Below are 21,767 nucleotides of genomic sequence, written 5' to 3' on the forward strand. Positions count from 1 at the left end.
CTTAGCATCTTCTCTTGGAGAAGAGGCCAGAAACTTGCTTCACAAAGCTCAGTGTAATTTCCCTGAATGCCACCGCATAAGTTTAAAGAACACTTAAATTGGTGGTATTACATCACATTGTCTTTCATGTTTTATTTTTAACATGTTGAAGTTGCAATGAGGTGCTGAGTCACTGTAAGATCAATTCTCTCCTTCCTCCCTCAAAGTCCCAACAGCTGACAACACCAAGTACCTCACTGGCCTGGAGACTGGATTGCTAAGGAATGAACTATTTTATGTGATATGATTGCATTAAGTAAACTAAGTCAATTGCATAAGGAGAGCTTTACTCATCATGGTTTAGTTGCAATCATAATATTAGTGGAGATGATTTCTGATAAAAGGACCAACGTAAGTATGCGCAGTCTGTTTCTCCCTTCTGGTTCTCTTATGGTGATGCTTTGGAAGAGTGGGGCACCAGGAAGGCCTTTAGGAACTAGCAGAGGTTCATTTTTTCTCAAAGTTCTTGAAACAGTGAAAGTGTGTAATGCAGCTGATCTCATTGTATACTTCAGCAGTATATTACACACATGATCTCATGCATTTTACAGAAGCAGGCTGTAAATAGACTCCAAATAAAGCATATGTGAATCATTATTTATTGGTTAGATTTTGTTCCCACAGGGTTTAATAGTGAGCCCTTTGTAATCTGCAGGAGAATTTCAGTGGGCTTTCAACCACAGTCCCATAATCATAGTTCTCCAGACCACTCTGCTCCTGAGAGGTTGCAGAATGTAACTTCAGAAGGGCCCAGCTGTCACCAAGGGGCAGTGTGGAAAGTCACCATTCTTTCAGTGTGCAGAAGGATGCCAGGATGAGCAAAATATTTTTCCTCTGTGGTTCTTTTCCCATTCCTTACTTTATGCTCCATTTGCTCCCTGTTTTAAAAGGCCAGTAGAGCTTTTTCCTGGCAGACAATCACCGCCTTTCTGCCCATTCAGCTGAGGTGTGAGTCTTTAAGAGCCTCCTCTCAGAGTCCAAGGCACACTTAAAATTTGTGTTATGCATTACAAAAATGCAATCTCCAATCTCTCCAGGTCATCAGGATTCCTGATGGAAGAGTAGGTCTGTAGTGTCATTTTAGAACCAAACAACTTCTACAAGCTGATTTTGGCTGAAATAGGATCTTTGCTAACTTTAATGTTACACTTTAGCTGCTGCATCTGCTGGAGTCCCAGAAGATTTATTTCTAAATGCATTGCCCTCTTAGAAGTACTTCTGATGATGCTTTTATCCATGCTGATGCTTTTATCCATGCTGAAGAAATTACTTTTTTGTTTATGATTACAGTTTTAATTTGTTCTTATGCTTGACTTTCATTATGATAGTCAGTCCTTGGTTCTTCCAGTGACTGTTACCTTATCAACAGCAAGCTGATAGACATGAACTTGAGTTCATGTAAGATTTGATGCTACTTTTGATAATATGTGGACTCTGTCATGTTTCTTTTGTGTTTTGTTTTTTTTTTCCTCCTAGGGGGATCCCAGGAATTTTGTTAGCTCTGTTTATTATTGGATGGTGCAGTCTGTCAGCCTCCAAAATTTTTACCTCTGCACTGGCTATGGAAGGACAGCAGCTACTGATTGCATACCCGTGTGCTTTACTTTATGGACTTTTTGCACTTCTAACGGTTTTCTGAGATGTATTTTCTGGTAGTCTTATTAAAGTCTGTTCATGGTTGTAGGAGGGGGAAGGGGTTATTTATTAGATTCAAGTTATTTTTAGTTTGTCTAGAGTTGCATTAAGTTCCATTAACAAAATTAGATTCTGTGACTTACTGATTTTTTCCTAATGGCTTATAATGAAATAAAAAATCAAGTTAACAGGTAGATGGCCTCAATAATAGTATTTTAACAGTCTTACAGCTTAAGGAAAAAAAAATGTATTGAGAAGGAAGTAAAAATGAAAAAATATGAAATAAATTATAATTAAATGAAAAATTCTAAGTGTTTATAATATAATACATGTGCTAGAGAGTAACTGAAATGCAATTATGTAAATATTTAATGGCCATAGTAAATCAAGCAAAAATGTGTATTTATTTGTTTCAAAAAAAGCAGCTTGCCATCTTATATAATTATTAATTAATATCCAGAATTTACATGTGTGGGTTTGGGGTTTTTTATAACAGAAGATTGAGTGGCCATGCTTTGTGATATTGAAGAGTTGCCCAAGAACAAGTTGATACAACAGAGGGAGGAAACTGGGAATGTCATGTTGTTGTTGTTTTGTTGGTTTTTTTTTAAGAGGTGTTGCTGTCCAAAACATCATTGTACTGTTTGTAATGCACAGTAATGTTATATTTTAAAATGGCCACTAAACCACTGCCTGCTGTAACTGCAGAAAAGCACCACGCAAAGTACAGACAACTCCTAAAAAGTCTCTGAAAGGCAGAACTGTATTTGAGCAAGGAAAGTACAAACCTCCATAATTTTATCTGCCCCCCAAAAATCTATTTAGTTTTACAGAAACCAAACATTTTGATAATGACAATGAAGCACAGAATGCACAAGAGGAAGTTTCAAAATATAATATTAGAAGTATCAAGCCATCAAGAGGAATTGGAGATTTGTGTGCAGTCACAACAAGAACAAAATCAACTACGCAGTAGTAGAGAAAATGAAGGTAGATGTAGACAGAGATAGGAAAAACAAATAGTTGAAATAAATGGAAATGTGAAGGCAATAACTGGCAGCAGATTATTTCGTTAGCGTTTAAGGGTGTCTTTCTTCTTGATGTATATTTCTATGATCTTGATTATCCTCCAATTTATAGATTATTTTAAATGCTTTGGTGAATTGCTTTCAAAATATTTCTTTCTCTAGACAGAGGACCAGTGATTCTGAGACAGAGTGTTCTGATACTGCAAGCACTTATGCAGAAGTTTAGTATGGCAAAACTGCTCAAGAATACCTAAAATTAATTGTGTTCCTAATCCTTTTCAGGTCAGAGCTAAATTACATGATCTGTTTGTCCTCAAGCTAGTGATTCTGTTTCTGAATTGAAAGAGCCTCTGGTAAAAATATTTCCCATTGCTGTCATATTTGGTTTTTTTAAGAACTCTGAAGCAAACCATTCTGGAATTCATTTTATCCAACTCCAATGGAACTAGTTCAGTGTACAGGTCATGAGAAGTAAACAAAAGATAATGTATACTCATCCGATTTCTTAAAAAATCACTACTTATTTATGGAAAAAATGCTGCATTTATCCATTTCTTTGCTGCAAGGCTACAAAAACAGGAGCAGAGAGGCAAAGTTGGAGGTATGACCCTTAAGCAAATTGTGGCTATAACTAGGCAGGATCTAGTTGCATGTAAGTGGGAAGTGCGTGAACTTGGAAGATCAGCATTTATGAGCGTGACAGATTTGGCCCTGCTGTATCAGGGATTAAATTTGCCAGTAATGAGGCACAGATAAACATATAAAGTGACTCCAGGGTATGGATATAAAAATCAGATGGTTTGATTTACCATACACTAATGGCATTCTGATGTCTCAATGGGGAAAGATTTGTATGGTTGCACTTGTTGTAGAGTTCAGAAAAGATGGTTTAGAAATGTTTAGATCCATTTTTGTCCTACATTTCCTATTATCATTCATACTGACTAAAACAAGTATAAAATGGCTCGATTCTGCAGCACTTCATTCTCATCCTGATCTGCATGATATGAATGGCAGGGAAAACAGTGAATTAAGCCACTAATTTGTCTTTTGACTTGTCATAGACAAGACAAATTACTTATGGGGAAAATGAGCACCTTGAAATTTTGCCACAACATTTACAAAGCAAATGGTAACCTAATTATAGTTTTATATTTATTCTCTCAGAATTTGTAACTTTTCTCTTTTCTTCACCGAGACATGTCTTCATCATTTTGAATGCTAACTTCTTAACTCTGGTAACTTCCCTTGCTTTACTTTGTTTAGCTGTGCTGATTTCCTTTGACCTGTTCCCAAGGGATTTCCAGTGAGTGGTACATACTGGTGCTGTGCTCCCAGTATTGTGTGTTGCAGGGGTCTCTATGCTGACTGATAGGGTTTACCTCTCTTAGGTGTCCTTCTACTTCTTTGAAATAAGATTCCTCATTTTTCCTAGCTCTTCTTTCTGAAGGTTAGCACAGCCATGGTGATGCTTTTGGCCCTGTTATTCCTGTGTGTGCTTCCTGAATCTAAAAATATTATGGCCACTATCACAAACTGGTACTTCATCAAAAATAAAGGTTTAAACAGATCTTAGATCAAAATAATATTTGCTAATAAACTCTTGTTCTGACTCTCTGGACAAGCTTTCCCAACACCTTCTATCTTTCCTGTATTTTCTCTTGCCTCAGCCATCATATTTAACTTCCCCACATTTCATTCCACGAAAGTTTAAATACAAGCCTGGCAAACTGTTACTTTCAACTTGCCAAAGAGAAGATTATAAAATAGTAGCGAGTCACATACTGATTTTTAATTCATGCTTCCCACCCCAAAGAGTTAAAAAAAATCACAAGGTTTCTAATCTGTCTTTGGTTTCTTGTTCTTTGTAGCATGCACATGAAAGTTCAGTTCTGAATGTGCATTCACACACAAACATGGGCACTTACTTACGTCCTTTCTGTTAATTAAAATGGTGATATCAGTGTTGGACACAGACAGTATGGCAGAGGTGTAGGAGACAAAGTGTTTGCCTGTCTTCCACTGCACTTCTTGTGTGCCAGATGTATTCCAGGTCACCCTCAGAAAGAAGCTTGCAGAATTCTGGTGTAAGATAAACATTTTACTATTCCATTGGAATTAAATGCAGGAGGGTATGAAAGTGAACATATTCTGAATGAGAGGAGACCTTAGCATGAAGCTGAGTATGGAAGGACAATAAAATTGCTATATCTGACTAGCAGCTGCTTACAAAACATCAGGTTACTTCAAGAGACCTGGTCTCCCTGGCAAGTCAAGGGCCATTTCTGTAGTACCAAGGTTCCACTATTTATCAAAAATCATCTTGTCACATCATCTCTAATAGGTTATGATACAGACCTTGAATGGTTTAACTGTCGGTAAGCTGAATTGAGGACTGAAAGCTGATGACACATCGAATTGGACACATGCTGCATTTCCTGGTGAAAAAGCATTAGCAAAGGGTAATATTTTTCTGCTTTTCCTAGCTTAGAAGACACAGAAGGTTTATATACAAAACAGTGACCTCATTTCATGACTACGCTGTTTATGTCATTTGCCTATGAGACATGACAGATCTGTGTCTTGACTTAGACCTTTCTTGCCACCATGTTTTTTTCAGCTCCTTGCTAAACAGCCATCTTAACATGTTGGCATTTTCTGTTCACTGAATTATCTTAAGGGAATTTTACAGTAGTGTTGAATTACTCATCTTTATTTCTATCAATAACAGGTATAAATGATAGAAGAATTCAAGAAATTGTACCTGTTTTAAATCTCCTTTTTACTCCCTTATTGTCAAGAGCATATTTCGTGGTCATCCTGTTTTCATGCCTGGTAGCTAAGGATATACATATATATGATAGACATATGCACATGTGAAAAAAAAAGCATATATATGACAAGTTGCAAGACACTGGAGCTCCAACAAGTTTATGTTATTTTTGAGGGCATAATAACAGCATAATATCAGCAATCTGACTCAGCCTGGGAGATGATGCATATCCTTTCAAATAAATTAGTAATTGCAGCATCTGATAAGCTCTATGGAGAGTCACTGCACGTAATGACAAAGCTCACGGTGACACGATGCATTTACTGGTTAATGTATTTTCTGTCAGATAACAACAGGCTACTGGATCAGCAAGTAATGGGTTACTGCACCATAATGGCTACAAAAATTAACTGCATAATTAACGTCAACCTGCCTAGATCATTGTAATAAGAAATTGATCTCTACCTGTGATGGCATTACTAATGGATATGTTCCTTTTTAAATTCTGCTCTGTCAAAATTTGCCTTTCACTGATTCCATGTTCAGTTAGTCTCTTGCCTGTTTATTCTAAGCAAACTGCAATGGTGCTATGAGAAGTACCAATTTTGCAGCTGTAGGCCATGACTTCTCTGCTTAAACAATCTCACCTCCTCGATGTTCCTGATGGTGCATTCTTAGAAGAGGTAAAAGCACGCACAGCATCTGTGTTTTAGTTTTTTGCCAAGTGATTTTGAAAGAATAACATCTGTGACAATGACAATATGTTTGTCGTGATTACCAAGCACATTTATTCGACTTATGGTCTCTACATTAGCTTAAAACTGCCCAGTGACCTTGGTGCTGCATCACTGAACTAGATGAACGATGCAATTCGCAGAGATCTGCATACAGTTGCATAATAAAGATCTTGGCCAACATGTACCCTCTGCTATGGTAGCATTTTAATTACGGTTGCAAAAAAACAAAAACTCATTACCATTCTTTTGCCATGACATTAGGTGAAGTGATAATGGGTGAAAAGAGGTCACAGAAACACCAAACACTCATAGCTGTGAGTATAACAGACCACATGGGAAGCCACTGCTTTGCAGAGAACAGGGGGTAGATTTTCAAAAGCACAAAGGTCAGTCCTATCAAAAGTCACTGAGATCTGAGCTCAGTTATGTACTTTGGTGATTTTCCTGACAGCCTCTTGACAAGCACTCCTAAACAATCAAGTGCAAAAAGCCACCAGACTACCACAGGCAGTCTCCCAGAAGACTGGTGACCCACATATAGTTCTGGGTAGAGACAGCTGTAGCAATCAAGCATAAGAAGCTCTCTCAATGTGTGGTTGTAAAATGTAATCCTGGCTAGAACTTTATTCCTTTGGGTTTTTTCCAGTTAGTTTAACCCTCATCCCTGGACATTGAGTGGCCACGGTTTGTCTAGCTCAAGCACTAGCAGCTTGTTATCTGAGCTCTAAATATATGATATAGAGTTTTACTGGGCTCTGGCTTTGCTCTTCAGCTTAGTAGATTGTTGGTTGCTCTCAATTTTGACCTTTAACACCTCTTCTCACTCTGCTGCTTAGCCAAAATTCTTCTTGCTCCTCATATTTGATTTCTTGGTTTCTGGTTCTAAATTCATGGGTTTAGTCATAATCTTACCATTTAACAGTCTGAACCCTTGTTGTATTTTTTTGGTACTCCACTTACCTTCTAGAAAATACAGCGCACGGAGAAAGAAGGAGTGCTAGTGAACAATGTGAAAATATTTTGGAAATAAAATCCTATCAGCGCTTGGCCATCATTAGTCCTTTTGGTCTACACCTGACTGTGCAGTTAGGATTATATGTTATCAGTAGTTTCGAGAGAGAAACTTCTAATATGTTTTGTGAGTAAAAGGTAGTAGTTTTAATGCAAATACCTTGTTGACACCTGAAATATGATCAAGGCCTTAGAGGTGATACCACTGCATATCTCAATGAAAAGACTCCAGAAAGAGAATACCCTAATGTTTAAAGAGGCATAAAGTGAGCACTAGATTTTATCTCTCCATTGTAGAACGATGTGATAGTCATGCATTACTGTTCCATTGCTCTTCTGAATTGCAAACTGAATGGAGGAAGAGCAGTGTTGATGCACTGCAGAATGTGAAACAGTTTAGGCAGTTATTCCTTGTGAAAAGTAGTAATGACACTTGGCTCTTCAGAAGAAGTAGGCGTGACAATGTGATCCACTTTAAAGTGCACTTGTGCATTTTGCTTAGTGAGTCAATTTGTTGAAGGAAGATGATACTAAGTGACACTAATAACCACAAAAAGGATGAGTGCAGCATAAATTTGCTTATATTTCAGACATTGTGCACATGGTGCATAGAGATCTGCAGAGTGTTGCAGAGTAGCAGCACTGCGATATATCTCACCTGCATAATGAGTACTGCTGAATAACTGTTGGAACTGCATATGAAACCCTTTGACTGAGATATGAGCACACCTAATGCTTCCTGCCTTATAAAAAGGACCACTTGTCAAAAGAGAAAATCACTCTGGAGATGTGAATTTCTGAGGGCAGAGGTGACATGTTTAATGGAGCACTTTGCAATTTGCTTCACAGCCATCCCTGCCTATATGCTTACATTCTCTCTTTCCAGCACACCAGTCTGATTATTACTTGGGTCCTGCTGCAAAGGAGGAGGCTCAGATCAGTTGCTAAGGTTAGTGGCTAAGAATACCCTGAAGTGCAGCAGGAATCTCCACATAAGTGTCTGCTGGACCCACAGCCTTTGTTCGGTGAATAATGTAGAGATGTTTTTGCTGAAATAAATCATGTCTCTCTCCTTGCTGCTCTTGGCCAGGAGATGTATGTTCAGCTCCTAGGCTATGACTGTGGCTTTCTGAAGAGCTATGGTCCCCATGTGACCACAGTTCTTACAGGTCCTTCATCTGGTTCCACCAGATGAAATATTGTGCTTGTTACATGATCAAGCAGAATGAAAGGCATTTTCCTATTTCAGACCAATTAAAACTTTCTAACTGTTATAGCAGCTGAATAATCACAGATTCATGAAAAAATCACTGCAGGAAAGAACACTGGGAGGCCATTTAGTCCATCCCCTCTCTCAAAGAAGGTTTGACATAGTTTTTTACACCATGATATGACAGGGTGACTTTTCCTTTAAAACTTTAACTTTTCTCTCAGTAGATCTTTCAGAAAACTATACCGAAGATCTACATCTTCCTTTAATGGTAGGTGGCATATACTGGACAGCGTATGTTTATTCTTTCTGTGCATGTGTGTGTATATATATATATGTGTCTGTGTGTGTGTGTATGTGTGTGTGTATGTACTGGCAGGGATGCTGAAGGTAGGTTCACTAATGATAGACTGCTAGTTATCTGATTTTGAGTCATTAAGTTACAAGGGAGACCATGGTGCAAAACAAACTGCTAGAGGATCTCTACAGTCTAGTTCCAGATTTTACATCCTTACCACTCATTGCTGGAAACTCAAAGGCCATACTAGGGAAAGAGTCACTCTATACATGCCTGGTTCCTCATGTTTTTTGCTTAAAAATGCAATTCTAACCACTGTCAGAAAACGAACACAGAGCTAGGTGGGGCTTTCCTCTGACAAAAGACCATAATTCTTATAATTATTATCGTCATCCTCATCATTGCTATGCAGTGCCTAATGGCTAATCAAGAATGATACCTAGGCAATGTACAAGCAGCGAATAATGTCTCTTTCCCAAAGCAGCTTATGCTGGTGAAATATGACTGCTGTAGCAGCACACAATTGCATTAAAAATATCATTGCATTAAAACACTGCAAAGCTTTCCCTCTGTGTAGCCTAACTAGTGCACCACAGAAGGCACTTTACTCTGTAATCACTGCAGTATGGTACTAATGATCTTGTTGGGCTTTGTGTACTTTATTGCATAGTTTGTGTACTTGGGCACTTGAATGTTTTCTAGCTGTGCCAGGGGTATTTGCATTCTGATTGCTTAACAAAACAATGTTGCACATTTAAGGAAAGTAGAAATGCAAATACAATGCATGGCAACAGTCATAATATCCTTGGTGCCTACAAATCCCTATGCATGCAATGTCCTGCATTCAGATGTGAATGAACCAGACAGTGTGAAGCTAAAAGCATCAGTTGGTGCATAAATTGTTTACAAGTGTTTACCAAAATTTTTCAAGCAGCTCAAGGAGTTAAGGGGATAAGGTTTTGTCTGTTAAAAAAAGGAATTGTGGTTAATACACTGGATTGAAACTTGGTCCACATGAATTCAGCTCGGGCACTTTGCTGGATTTCCTATCAGACACCTTGGGCAATAGCTTGGGCTTTGAATCCTAAGGGGGCTTAGTGACATATCCCATATTGCTTTAGATGCAGGCGTCTTTCAGCATCTGGCCCTGAGACTTCTCAGTGAAGATAATGATACTTTCACAATTCATAAAGATGCAGTGAGGAGAGCTTAATTCCTTGAAAACTAACAGACACTCAGATGATGGAGCCTAAAGGCAAGTCACAAAATAGTCCTTTCCCAAATTAGTCAGTTTTCTTTTAATTGGGACACAAGATCCCCCCATATGCATGTCTTCAGTCTTTAAACCCAGTGGACTTCATATCAGATGGGATGGCCCTAATGACCAGTGATGGACTATGTGAATGACATAATCTAGTGGAGCCAGGCAGGCAGCCTCCAACCAGCAAGATGCTCTACTGCTTGCCATGTTCTTCTCCTCCTCTGCCTTTTCTCTGCTTTTTCCCTGTCACTGTACACCTCACTTCTTCCCAGTGATCACAACTTCCTAGTGTGGGGAGGGGAAAAAATTAAAGATCTCAGGCAGAGTGTCTGTCTCTCTTCCTTTGATGATCCTCATTAAAACCTTCAGGGAGCAAGTTGAAGAGTGGAAAACATAGATGTCCCAAGGCATATATGTCCCAAGGCATAGGTATGAACAAATGTGACCACTCCCATTCCTTGCTTAAGAGTCTTCGTTTTAAAATATGGGAGGCATAAACTACAGCAGCATTGGGAAATAATTACACAGTTTATTGACATGAGGAATGCATCCTGTGTGAGGCAGCTGAGAGCAGTAGAGGTATTTGTGCCAGATCTAAACCCACTTGTCAGCTAATTCAATGAAGGGCTTCATTTTATAAATAGTCTGTAGTGTTTTAAATAATCAAATATCTGTAACTCTGTTGTTCAGTCTATTTCTGTAGGTAGTAATCAGTCCAATGAGATCCAGAAATGTATTTGCAGTAAACTCCATTAACACATATATCCTGCAGTCCAGTGCGACAAGACAATGTGCATGGTCAGCAGTAATTCTTTACAATAGTTAATCCATCACATGCTCTTGATATTCTGTTTATTACTGACTATTTATGGTAAGTACTTTGTCCTTGATAGGGTGTATTCCATTTTAGCAAATAGATGCACAAGTGATCTTTTTGATGGTATTTGTTCAAAACAGAGATACAAATTCCCATTCCATCTGAATGAACAGAAATACAACCTAAGTGTTGGAAATTTGAGGGAAAGTTCGGACTCAACATTCATAAAACTTTTGGAGAACTAGATGATATTTTTCTGTTTTACCTCAGTATGTCCTAGGATGTGCTTAAGTGGACCAGATTTACAAATAAATCACTGGTAAATAGCAAATTTGGTGTAGGCATAGGCACAAGTAGATAAGATGTCCAGAAAGAATCAAATTACAGGAGTAGGCTGTTTCCAATTTCAGGAGTTCAAAGCTAACTTAAGCTGCTATGTCTCAGATTTCAGCTTGGATCACTGAAAAACCATTGCATAGCTTTGTGTTAGTTAGAAGTATGGAGAAGAGGAAATTGCACTATTCTTTATACTTTTGAATACAAACACAAAGAACTGGGTCAATGCCTTCATCACAGAAATGCTTGTATTATTTTGCTTATCCCTTTTTGCATGCAGTGGGCGTTTTATAAAGTTGCATTCCATTATTAAGGAATTTGAACTGAAATCAAATAGCAAGGAAAAGGAAAAATAAGATTTTCAGTCTATCCATATGTTTCTTTCATACTAATTAGTCTGATCCTAGACAAATATTTCTATATCATCAGGGAAATTAGACTGAATGAACTATTTTCATTATTTTCTTTTAAAGTCAGCTGTTCTTTAGATTAATTTCTAATAAACATTAAACAGAGAAAATAATTTTCTACCTCATTTGGATACTGCTCCAGCCTCCATTCAAGTCAATAGAAATCCTTTCACTAGATTCACTGGTGTTAGGGTAGAGCTGTTATTGTTCACCATGAAAACTGAGAACATATGAGTTCCTGATGGTGATGGTGGATACCATTTCAACTGATCATAAACTGTATATCAAGTGGAACATAATAGATATCAGCACATATCCCAATATTATTAAAACTTTTGGAAAAGTGCACAAGGAACAAAGGGAGATTTGTCTCTTTTTATCTCTCGCTAATCAGTCTGGTTGGTGGATAGGCTGGGACCAGTCCTTAGGATTTTTCTACTTGTGATGACTTATGATGCTCTTGTAACCCTGTCATGCCGTTCAGACACAATTAGGCATGAACAAAGAGATGCTGTGATCGAAATATGTCTGGTTTCAATGTATAAAGCAATCACTTCACTGTCTAATGGATGTAAGAGATGTCTAAGGGCTTCAGTGAGCTGCTAGGCTATGCCAAGGAGACACCCAAAGAGCTTTTGCTGGATGGTCTTTCTCAGTCTCCAGTTGCTGTCCTCCAACTCCTTGTGTTTCCCCTTAGAATGTTATGTTTCTATATTTTTCCTTATGATTCTGCTACACACTTCCTCACAGTTCTTTCTCACAACACTGAATTTCCACAACCATCTAAGCCAAAGTTTTGTACCTTGGCTGATTGGATCTCGACATTGCACGATTCAGGTGAACTAATGGGGAGGTGGGCACCCTAGAGTCGAAAATTGCTCGATGCATAAGAAATGGAATAATTTTTTTTGCCACTCCCTCTCTTCTTCCGCAGTCCTTTATCTTCCCGCTCTGTCACTACGCTACTCCTATCCACTGTCCATCTTAGGTTCACTGATCCCCTTCCCTGTATCTTAATCTCCCCCAAAAAGAACTTCTTCACAGGGTCCTGCATTATCCTGGGGAGTGATGTGCCAGTAGTAGATCCTGAAGCAAGGAAGCATGGTGGACATCACCTATCTCTTCTCCTTCTCACCTCTGGTGAGTGGCACTGGGAAACCATTTAGGCACCACAATCCCAGCTATTGTTAAATGGATGGGTTTTACAGGAGTAGAAACAGAGTCAGTTCAGGGAGTCCTGATACCAGATCATTTGGTATTGTTCATTATACACTCATATTTTATTGTGCAATATACATTTACAACAGAACTGTATGGTAGCAATGCCTCCCTCACCGTATGTTCTTACAACTGCATTCTCATTATATGGAAATCAGTGTATTCGAGTAACTCTGGTCAAGCCATACTGTCTATAATGTCTGTCAATCCAGCTTGTAATTTTAAATGGGGAGCACGGGGAGCATTGATCGAGTATGCTGTCCTCCAAGCTGGTGCAGAATGTACAATTTCTATGATTCTGTGATTCTATGATTTCATCCACAAGTTCCTGCAGTAAGGGGAATTACTCTTCCCTCCAAGAATGATACTAAACACCATTCTAGTGCTCAGGATGGGAAACTAGTGCAAAAAAAGATTAGATTTTACTCTGAGTTGCACTACAGCAGACTTGGATCATTGGCAAATATCAGTGGGTGGATTGTAGGAATATAAAGACCTGAGATGTCTGTCCATATGGCTGGTCAACAGCAGGGTTTAGGTTTAAGGACAGAAAAATGGACAGTTTTCTAATTTCTATTTTTCTCCTTTTTTTTTTTTTTTTTTTCACAGTTTGAAATAGCTGTGACATGCCTGAGAAAGAAAAGTTTGTGTTAGCAAAATTACTTTCACATTTTTAATGACTAAACTTGAAAGCCGACTCCTTCTGGTTCAGACAAACATTAATCAGTAGAAACAGGTACTTGTAAATAAATTAACTCATGCCATAGCCTCCTCTACACCTTTCTCACTTCAGAAGCTGAGAAATCACAATATACCGTAGAGAAAATTGTTTTATTTGGTGTTATAATCTAAAAAGATCCCAGGGAAGAAATAAATACAAATCAGAAGTAAAATAAATGCTTGTCTCTAATGAAAAGAAGGAGACTGCTTGATTGGTTTGTGATTCTTAGCATCTACAAAATTGAGGTCACTATTGTGAAGGGGATCAGTCAGTTTCTAATCTATGTCTTTAGTGCAGCATTACCCATTCATCAGAAATATTTAGGGAAAAGTCCAACAAAGCTCGAGGCTTGGGCAGAATTCATTATTCAGTACTCATATGCATCTCTTCATGAGATGCATATTTAGAGCAGTTTATCCACTGAAGAACTCTACTTGAATCCAAAAGCTTCTCCTTGCTAAAGCTCTGAAAGGTCTCTTGGAGGTGTCTTCTCTTCAGCAAGTCCATACCTATCCCTAAGGGAATCATGAAGTACACCATTATTTACTTTTAAAGCTATTTTCGTAAACTATCAATCCAATGTAAAGATTTACAAGCATAGCAGGTAATCTTTGCTTACTGATCCCATAAATCATGCCTGTAAAATCACTGTCCCAAGCAATGTTTAATGCACAAACTACATTGCACTAATGCTACATTTTGTCCAAGGAAAAATTAATTATTTAGGCTAATGATTTTTGCTGTCTTGGTGAATTCCAACTTGATTTATTCCCATAGGTTTTATTTCATTCTTCCTATGAATCTGAAGAACACTGCACCATAGGCACACCTTTTCTGTACAGCCCACAGACTGCTTGTGGCAGTGTGGACTCAGTGACTGGCCATTAAGCACTGGGCTACCCCTGGATGCATAGTTGCAGGTAGTTCCTCTATGCTAACAGTAAAATATTACATTATATGGTTGGGGGAAGTGGATGCAAGAAAGGAGGGACACTCAGTACATGTTTTCGTTGCAGCGTTCTGTCTGTCTGCAGCAGTACTTTTTATTGTACAGCTTTAGTGTACAAGAGTCCCTGTTGCCCTTCATCTATGTGCTTACTTTTTGCAGAAAAAATATATAGTTCTGCTAAACTATTTTAACATTTAGCATAGTTACTGATTTTTAGGAAAAAACCCACAAAACTTTTGCACATGCATTTCCACTGACTTAAGAAGGGAGAATGACAGAATTGCATCACAGAGTCAGAGAAATGTTGTTTGGAAGGAACATCAGAGGGACACTTGTCCAGCCACCCCATCAGAGCCTTACTATCCCCAGCACTGAGTTATGTCAGCCATGGGTTTGTCTAGCCAAGTCTTGAAAACTTCCTAGTATGTCCACATCATTCATGGGCAACCTGTTACAGTTTCTTCTGATGTCCAACCTGGCTATTGCCTCTTGTGCCATTTGCCACAGCTGAGGAGTTTGTCTCTGCAATTTTGTATCTGCTTCAGAAAGTTGTATCATACCTTCTCTTTGTCAGGATATGATGTCTCAACCTCTCTACATGGCACATGTGCTGTAGGTCTGCAAACACATTTTCTGTTTTCTAATGTCAAGATAAATCTCAACATTTTGTTGAGAAAAATTTTATTGGCAAAACTGCCAATAGCTTGACTAAAGTAAATGTCTGAGATGAGACATAGGGGTTTAACTTCAAGGCCTGTACAGTACACTGAAATATCTGAACAGGTCTATTTTATTAAGTCTATCATTCCCACATTTAAGTGAACACTTAAAATTAGATTTTCTGCTTTTCTTATAGGAAGTGGTCATGCAGCACAAAAGATTGTTGGTTGAACAAAAAGCGAGCAAGAAAGTATAGCAGGTATAGAAAATACTCAGATCAACACAAACCCCAAACCTCTCTCCCAGCAGGACATTGAGAAGATTTCAGTTTTATCAGCTTGTAGACAATAACATGGAAGCCACTGGGAACACTATAGTAATTCTACAACTGTTTAATTCAGTAGACAATAAATGAAGTGTTATTTGGTTCCCTTTACAAGTGGAAGGGGAAAAACTTAAAATGGAGCTTGCTACAAAGTATGCTGTTTCTGTAATTTCACAGCAGGACAATCATAGACCACTTAAAACCACAAAGTTGTAGAAATTCTCAGAGCTTCTAAAGCATGCATCATTCGCTGGGGCCTTATGATACTGAAGGCAGTGTAAAACTGTAAACAGCATGTGCTAAGCTTCTGTATTGTACAGCAAATTCTGTGTTGTATGTTGTCTTCTGTTTCAGAAAATGGCTGTGAGACGTTCAGCTGTTATCAGCAAGGCATAAAATTCCTGCAGATTCCAAAAAATTATGAACCCAACCCAAAAGTTACCTGTACTCAGGACAAGATGTTTGGGACCTTTGACATCACAACTGGAACTTTAGGGCACAGGTACTTGAGTTTTGACTATGAAGCTTGCACATTCAGATTTCATATACTCCAAATTTCCATATAACCCTGGTGAGCTATCTGAGTAATTCTAAGCATAAATAGATGACTTGAAACATTAATTCTGATCCAGTAATTATATAAGTATTTTACCTAAAATATACCAGAAGAGATTAGGAGACTTCCACATGATATAATTTCTTATTGTGCTGAGGGAGATGTGGGTCTAATTTGGTGTCATGGTTTGAGATAGCCCCAAAATCCAATCCCCTCGTCCTAGCCCCCTTCCCCATCTCAACCTAATGTGAGATGGGTTTTCCAGACAAAACACGCCAGACCCAAAGTAGGGGAAAGGGAATATATTACAATGACTGTACAAATAAATATTATAACACATTATACACACGATCACAACTATCTCTACCATGACATATAGTATTTACAATGGATCAGATCTCCCCTCCAAATAAAAGTCCAGAAGGGAAAGAAGGACAGATCTCTTCTTCAGAGCAGCAGGATCTTCAACAGCAGCAGTCATCTGTCCTCTCCTCATGCAGCAGCTGATAGCTGGATTTCTGCCAGCACTCACAAGCTCCCTCGGCCCCTTGATGCAGGCAAAGGAGTCTTCCGTGGGCTACGTTCACCCCAGACAAGGTCGTTCCACCACAGTCATATCACGAAGACACAGGGGGTCTTCGTGACAGTCTGGTATCTCCAGGAGATTCAAGCTCCTTGCAGGGCCTCTGTACCCTGTCTCAGATGGCTGCGAGCTTCTTTGTAGCTTGCAGCAAGGGAGGGCCCCCAAGGCCAACCTCCCACACCGTCCTGGCTCAGCTCTCAGGACGACTGAGCTTCTCAGCTCCTCTCTCTCTCTCCGGTGCTGCATGTCCAAAACTCTTCTCCTTAATAGGAGTCCATCTCCCTCTTTTCCAAGAGGGGTCTCAAAGGAGTTTGGGGGGGGTCTGGTATCAGTTCTTACCCCCAAGACTCTGTAGCTCTGCTGCTGGCTCTCTCTCTTTCTCTCTCTCTCTCTCTCTCTCTCTCTCTCTCTCTCTCTCTCTCTCTCTCTCTCTCTCTTTTTCCAGGAGTTCCCTCCTGCTTGGCTGTAATGCCTTTGCTGCTTCGGTTCAGTTCTTATCTGTCCTGGCTCTTAGCCAGAGTCTCCGGACGCTGCGTCTGCCGCTACTCCTGCCCACGATGCAGGAAACATCTCCCGGCATAACTACAGACACTTAGCCCAGTCTAACACTGTTCCAAGTCTCTGCAGTCCCCCACAGCCGGGGCTGGGAGGCCCCAGAGGCCCTGAGGGGCTCAGAGCCCCTTCCTCATGGCTCTACAACATGACCACTACTCCAACTACCACAACCAAACCACAACTCATCTCTTCTGGTGCTTGTGATATGTTTACATTTTTGCAGGAGCGCCCATTGGACAGAACTTCTAAACTTCCAGGGGTTTCCACCCCTTGGGGTCTACCACTTTTCTTAGCCTCTGGGGGAAAACAAGGTTCAAACCATGACATTCGGGTAAGGAACAGAACTGAATCTGAGTCTCCTCTGGGTTTCCCCCTCCCATATAACCATTACAGGGTTAAGTAAATATGTGGCATCACTACTTCCATGCTAATATGGGTAAGTGACAAGTGGTTTTGGCAGCTAACAACCATACTGAATACTGAATACTGAATTTGGCTTAGCATAAGGGACTGAGTGTTTCTCAGTATTTAGAAATGGCTTTTTTAGCTTGCTGGCTATTGTGAGCTTAGATGCTCAACTGAATATGAATTCTGCTAAAAGTTCAATACCACAGCTATTAGAATTGGTACATCTCCTTCATTTATTCCCTCACCAGCTTTAGAAAAAACACTCAAGTATCCCCACTTACCCCAGAAAAACATCAGATCAATCAGATCAACATATCAGCAGATATCAATAATAGATTTATTTTCCTTCTCCAAGAGGGATCAACAGAAGACTGCCCAACAGATATCCCTAAACAGCTAGTTAAATGATACACTTCTGCTTACATTCCCTTTTTCTCCCTTTTTAACTTCTCAATTTTTTCCTTTTACCACCCTCATCCACTCCCAAATAAACAGGCTGTTCCTACTTACTTTTTCCTGTTGTCCCTAATTTTGCTCCTTTATACCTCTTCAGTGTTTGTGATATGTTTGCACTGGTAATTTCTAGCTCCATCAGCAATTCCTTTAAGTTAGTGACCCCTTTTTGTTATCAATCAGTTCTCATTTCTGCTACTTCTTATGTTGCTATCTTGTTAATGTAGCCATGTCAGAATTAGATTTCTATGTATGTGTTCCCCCCTTATCGCTCTTTGTTATTATTTCTTGTGTTATTATTTTGCTAGTGTAGCTCCATGGCAGGGCTGGCCATCTGTGTGTATACTCTAACAAGGGGCCTCTGGTGGTCTAGTGGTTAGAGTGCAGGACTCACACCGCTGCGACCCGGGTTCAATTCCCGGCCCCCTGGGCAGCTGGAGCTCGTCAGCCTTGTATGGCAATCCAGCTACATCCTGGGGACCTCACTGCCACTGTCCAAGCTTTGCTCGGCCCCGGCAGATGAACCTCAGGATTAAAGGGTGGGCTCAGTTCAGCGCACGCTGTGTCTCACCTAAAAAATCCACTGCGCAGGCTCGAAGGGTTTATGACCTTTCCCAAATCTTCGCTTGCGAAGACTGGCCATTATACTCTAACAAGTGCTAGGCTGGTGTGTGTGGTGAATCTCGTACATTTTACATACATTCCTTACTGCAGTAGAAGATTAATCCCTAATACATGAACAGAATTATCATCTCTCACTGTTGGTTAGCACACCAGGAATATTGCCTGATTCATAACAACTTGGAGACATGAGATGTTGCTGCGCACATCATCAGGAAGTTTCTGATGGACACAAGAAGTATATATCATCCCAAGATGCTGTGATATATTGAAATGAAGTAAAAGTTATTTTAATTTGATTTTGCACATGAAGGCAGAGTACTAAATCATATACAGAAAATCATAATCAAAGATTCTCTGAATTTGTTTCTAAATCTCTTCCAGATTTGCCCAGATTGACAAAAAAACTCTTAGGTTAATTTGGAGAGTTTAAAAAAAAAAAAAAAAAAAAAAAAAAGATTAAACAAGAGCTGTGTTTGGTTGCAAATAATCAGCTTCTTGTTTCTTTAAAAATATAATTAATAATAATAGAAAAATATTAGCAGCTGTCTCTGTCCCCATTGAACTGTCTCTGCTTGGGAAATTAACTGCTGCTGGATTTGGCTCCTCATCATTGAATGCTTGCATTCATTTAAGCCTTAACACTCTCTCACCCTAAAACATCTTCCCTTAATATGGAATGCCCTTCAGAACTCAATCTTGATGCCTACCTTCATGATAGGACTGCACCTAACTTACATGGGTCACTGGTAGAATATATATATATCTATTATAATACGTGGATATTTTCCTGTAGCAGATGACTAATGTAAATGGCCTGAATTATTCCCTGCGAATACAACGAATTCAGCCCAGATGGTGAATTCTTAAGACTCTTGTCTTCAAGGACAGAGAACTTCTGAACAGATTGTTTTTGAAAGTGGAAATTATTTCATTTTCAAAGGGTTCCTATTATTTGCCAAAGGTAATTATATCAAACATGTCACGTCAACTTTTTACTGTCCTGTCACAAAAGGGTTGCCTGAAACATCTACTCAGTCATTTCAAGCAAACTCTACCAGTGGTAAAACTCTCCTCGAGACCACTTATACTGCCTTGTGGTTTGAGCTGTCTCTCATCTCCTGTAGAAAAGCAGTAGATAATTAGACAAATTATGTCTTAGAAGTGTTTCTGTAGAACACAATTTAAAGGGCTTAACATCTGATTAGTAGAGTGAGCAAAGGTGTGTTCAACTAGCTGAAACACAGCAGGCATCTGAATATTGTAATTTACTGGTCCACTGTTGTATAATTTTGTCATGGAGAAGGTACATCAAATATGTGGTTATGATAGTAGGATACATTCTTTTTTGTAGCACAAAAATTTCTGTGCTTCCATTCCTTGTACAATATATCGAGTATGTTAAGATATGTGCTGCTATTTTAAATAATACTGGCTGATGAATCTGCTGGGACTGTTATGTGAAAAATTTATTAGGGTTTATTTGGCTCATAATTTAGCTTCCAAATTGTTCCCTCTGACCCCTGATACATGACTTCAAAGTGACAACTCATATGCTTAAATGTTGGCATACTTTCGTTAAACTGCAGTTTTCTGTGACCACATTATTCAGGATGAGTGTAGGAATCATAAGAATAACATCATGAACAAATAAAGTGAATGAACAGAGAAATGAATAAATGTTCAAATAAATAAAAAATCTACAGTGCCTCTCATTATGTATACATGCCCATTTCATGTGCTCTTGAAAGATAGCTAGTTCTATGAATAAAAATTTAAGTACAGACCTAGCCAAAGAGAATAAACCAGTCAGGGGAGCAGGGGGCGAGGGGGAGGGGGAAATTGTGAATACTCTTTTGCTGTATCTGATTGGCTCCAATAGAAAAATCTGCTGATATTTTAATAGATTGATGGATATGATAGATCTCTTGACTGAAAAAAAAGTAAGATGAACTTTCCTCTGAAGATGGACTTGCAACCAAAGATACTCAATCTTTAGCAGAAAAGAAGCCTAAATGCCCTGAAGAACTATATCTGCTTGTTTTGAGGTGAGTTTATGCAGTGGCTTAACCCCAGTCAGCTACCACGTAGCACTTGCTCACTTCTCCACCAGTGGGATAGGGGAGAGAATCAAAAGGATAAAAAAGAGAAAACTCATGGGTTGACATAAAAATAATTTAATAGTTAAAGAAAAAGCCACACATGCAAGCAAAGCAAAACAAGGAATTCATTCACCCCTTCCCCTGGGCAGGTTGGTGTTCAGCCATCCCCAGGAAAACAGGGTCCATCACATGTGACAATGACTTGGGAAGACAAATACCATAATTTCAAATGTCCCTTTCTTCCTCCCCCAGCTCAATATGCTGAGCATGATGCCATATGGTATGGAGTATCCCTATGGTCAGTAGGGGTCAGCAGTCCTGGCTGTGTCCTCTCCCAACTCCTTGTGCACTCCCAGTCCCTTCACTGTTAGTATGAGGAGCAGAAAAGGCCTTGATGCTGTACAAGTCCTGCTCAGCAATAACAATAACATCTCTATGTTATCAACCCTGTTTTCATTAAAAATCCAAATCACAGCCCCATACCAGCTACTGTGGAGAAAAGTAACTCTACACGAGTCAAAACCACAACAGTCTAGCAGATTTACATTTATTCCTCAGGACCTGCATCATCTTGAGAAACTGGTTGACTGAAACTAGCCAACTTGCCTGAAACCTGCTGACCTATAAAAAAAAATTAATTAAAAAAATACATTATCTTTTAATCTCAGACTTTCAAACTCTGTATTCAGTATTTATTAGAGGAAATGTTAGTTAAAAATTTTATAATTAAAATAGTTATTTAAACAAGGAATTGCTGCTATTATCTATATGACTGGACCAGTCTGGACATTACTTTAGTTGCTGAACAGTGATGTTTAATAGGAAAGGGAAGGGATTCCGCTGAGTGTAGAGGGAGAATGGATGTAACATATGCTATTCAAAGTATCTGAAATTGTTATGCAGTGTATTTAAACATTAATTAACTGTATAAATACAGTTCAGTAAATAATGTATGCATAGAAGTAGAGTTTTACTGATTATTAGTTATGAATTGAAGTACCTGCATTTATGATAGTTTCAATATTATATATTGTATCACATACTAAACCCAGAAAGGAACC

General features: G+C 39.0%; 1 protein-coding gene across 5 annotated transcripts in view; it reads left to right on the plus strand.

Annotated features, from left to right (window-relative positions):
• Window positions 1-21,767, plus strand: part of YIPF7 (Yip1 domain family member 7) — a 59,115-nt gene that overhangs the window by 13,533 nt on the left and 23,815 nt on the right. The window contains exons 6-7 of one of the 5 annotated variants that reach the window (XR_010430183.1): window positions 207-390; window positions 1,516-1,604. The exons of 2 other annotated variants lie outside the window; for them this stretch is intronic. Coding sequence is in view for 2 of the 3 variants with exons in the window: in XM_064652925.1 (XP_064508995.1) it covers window positions 1,516-1,678 (163 nt within the window). In the remaining variant the exon portion in view is untranslated. Of the gene's footprint in view, window positions 1-206; window positions 391-1,515; window positions 4,339-15,782; window positions 16,386-21,767 lie in introns of those variants that run through there. 2 more of the 5 variants (XM_064652929.1, XM_064652925.1) reach the window with 2 other exon arrangements.

The sequence above is a fragment of the Pseudopipra pipra genome, chromosome 4 (genome assembly GCF_036250125.1).
Source record: "Pseudopipra pipra isolate bDixPip1 chromosome 4, bDixPip1.hap1, whole genome shotgun sequence".
In the NCBI taxonomy this organism is placed as follows: domain Eukaryota; kingdom Metazoa; phylum Chordata; class Aves; order Passeriformes; family Pipridae; genus Pseudopipra; species Pseudopipra pipra.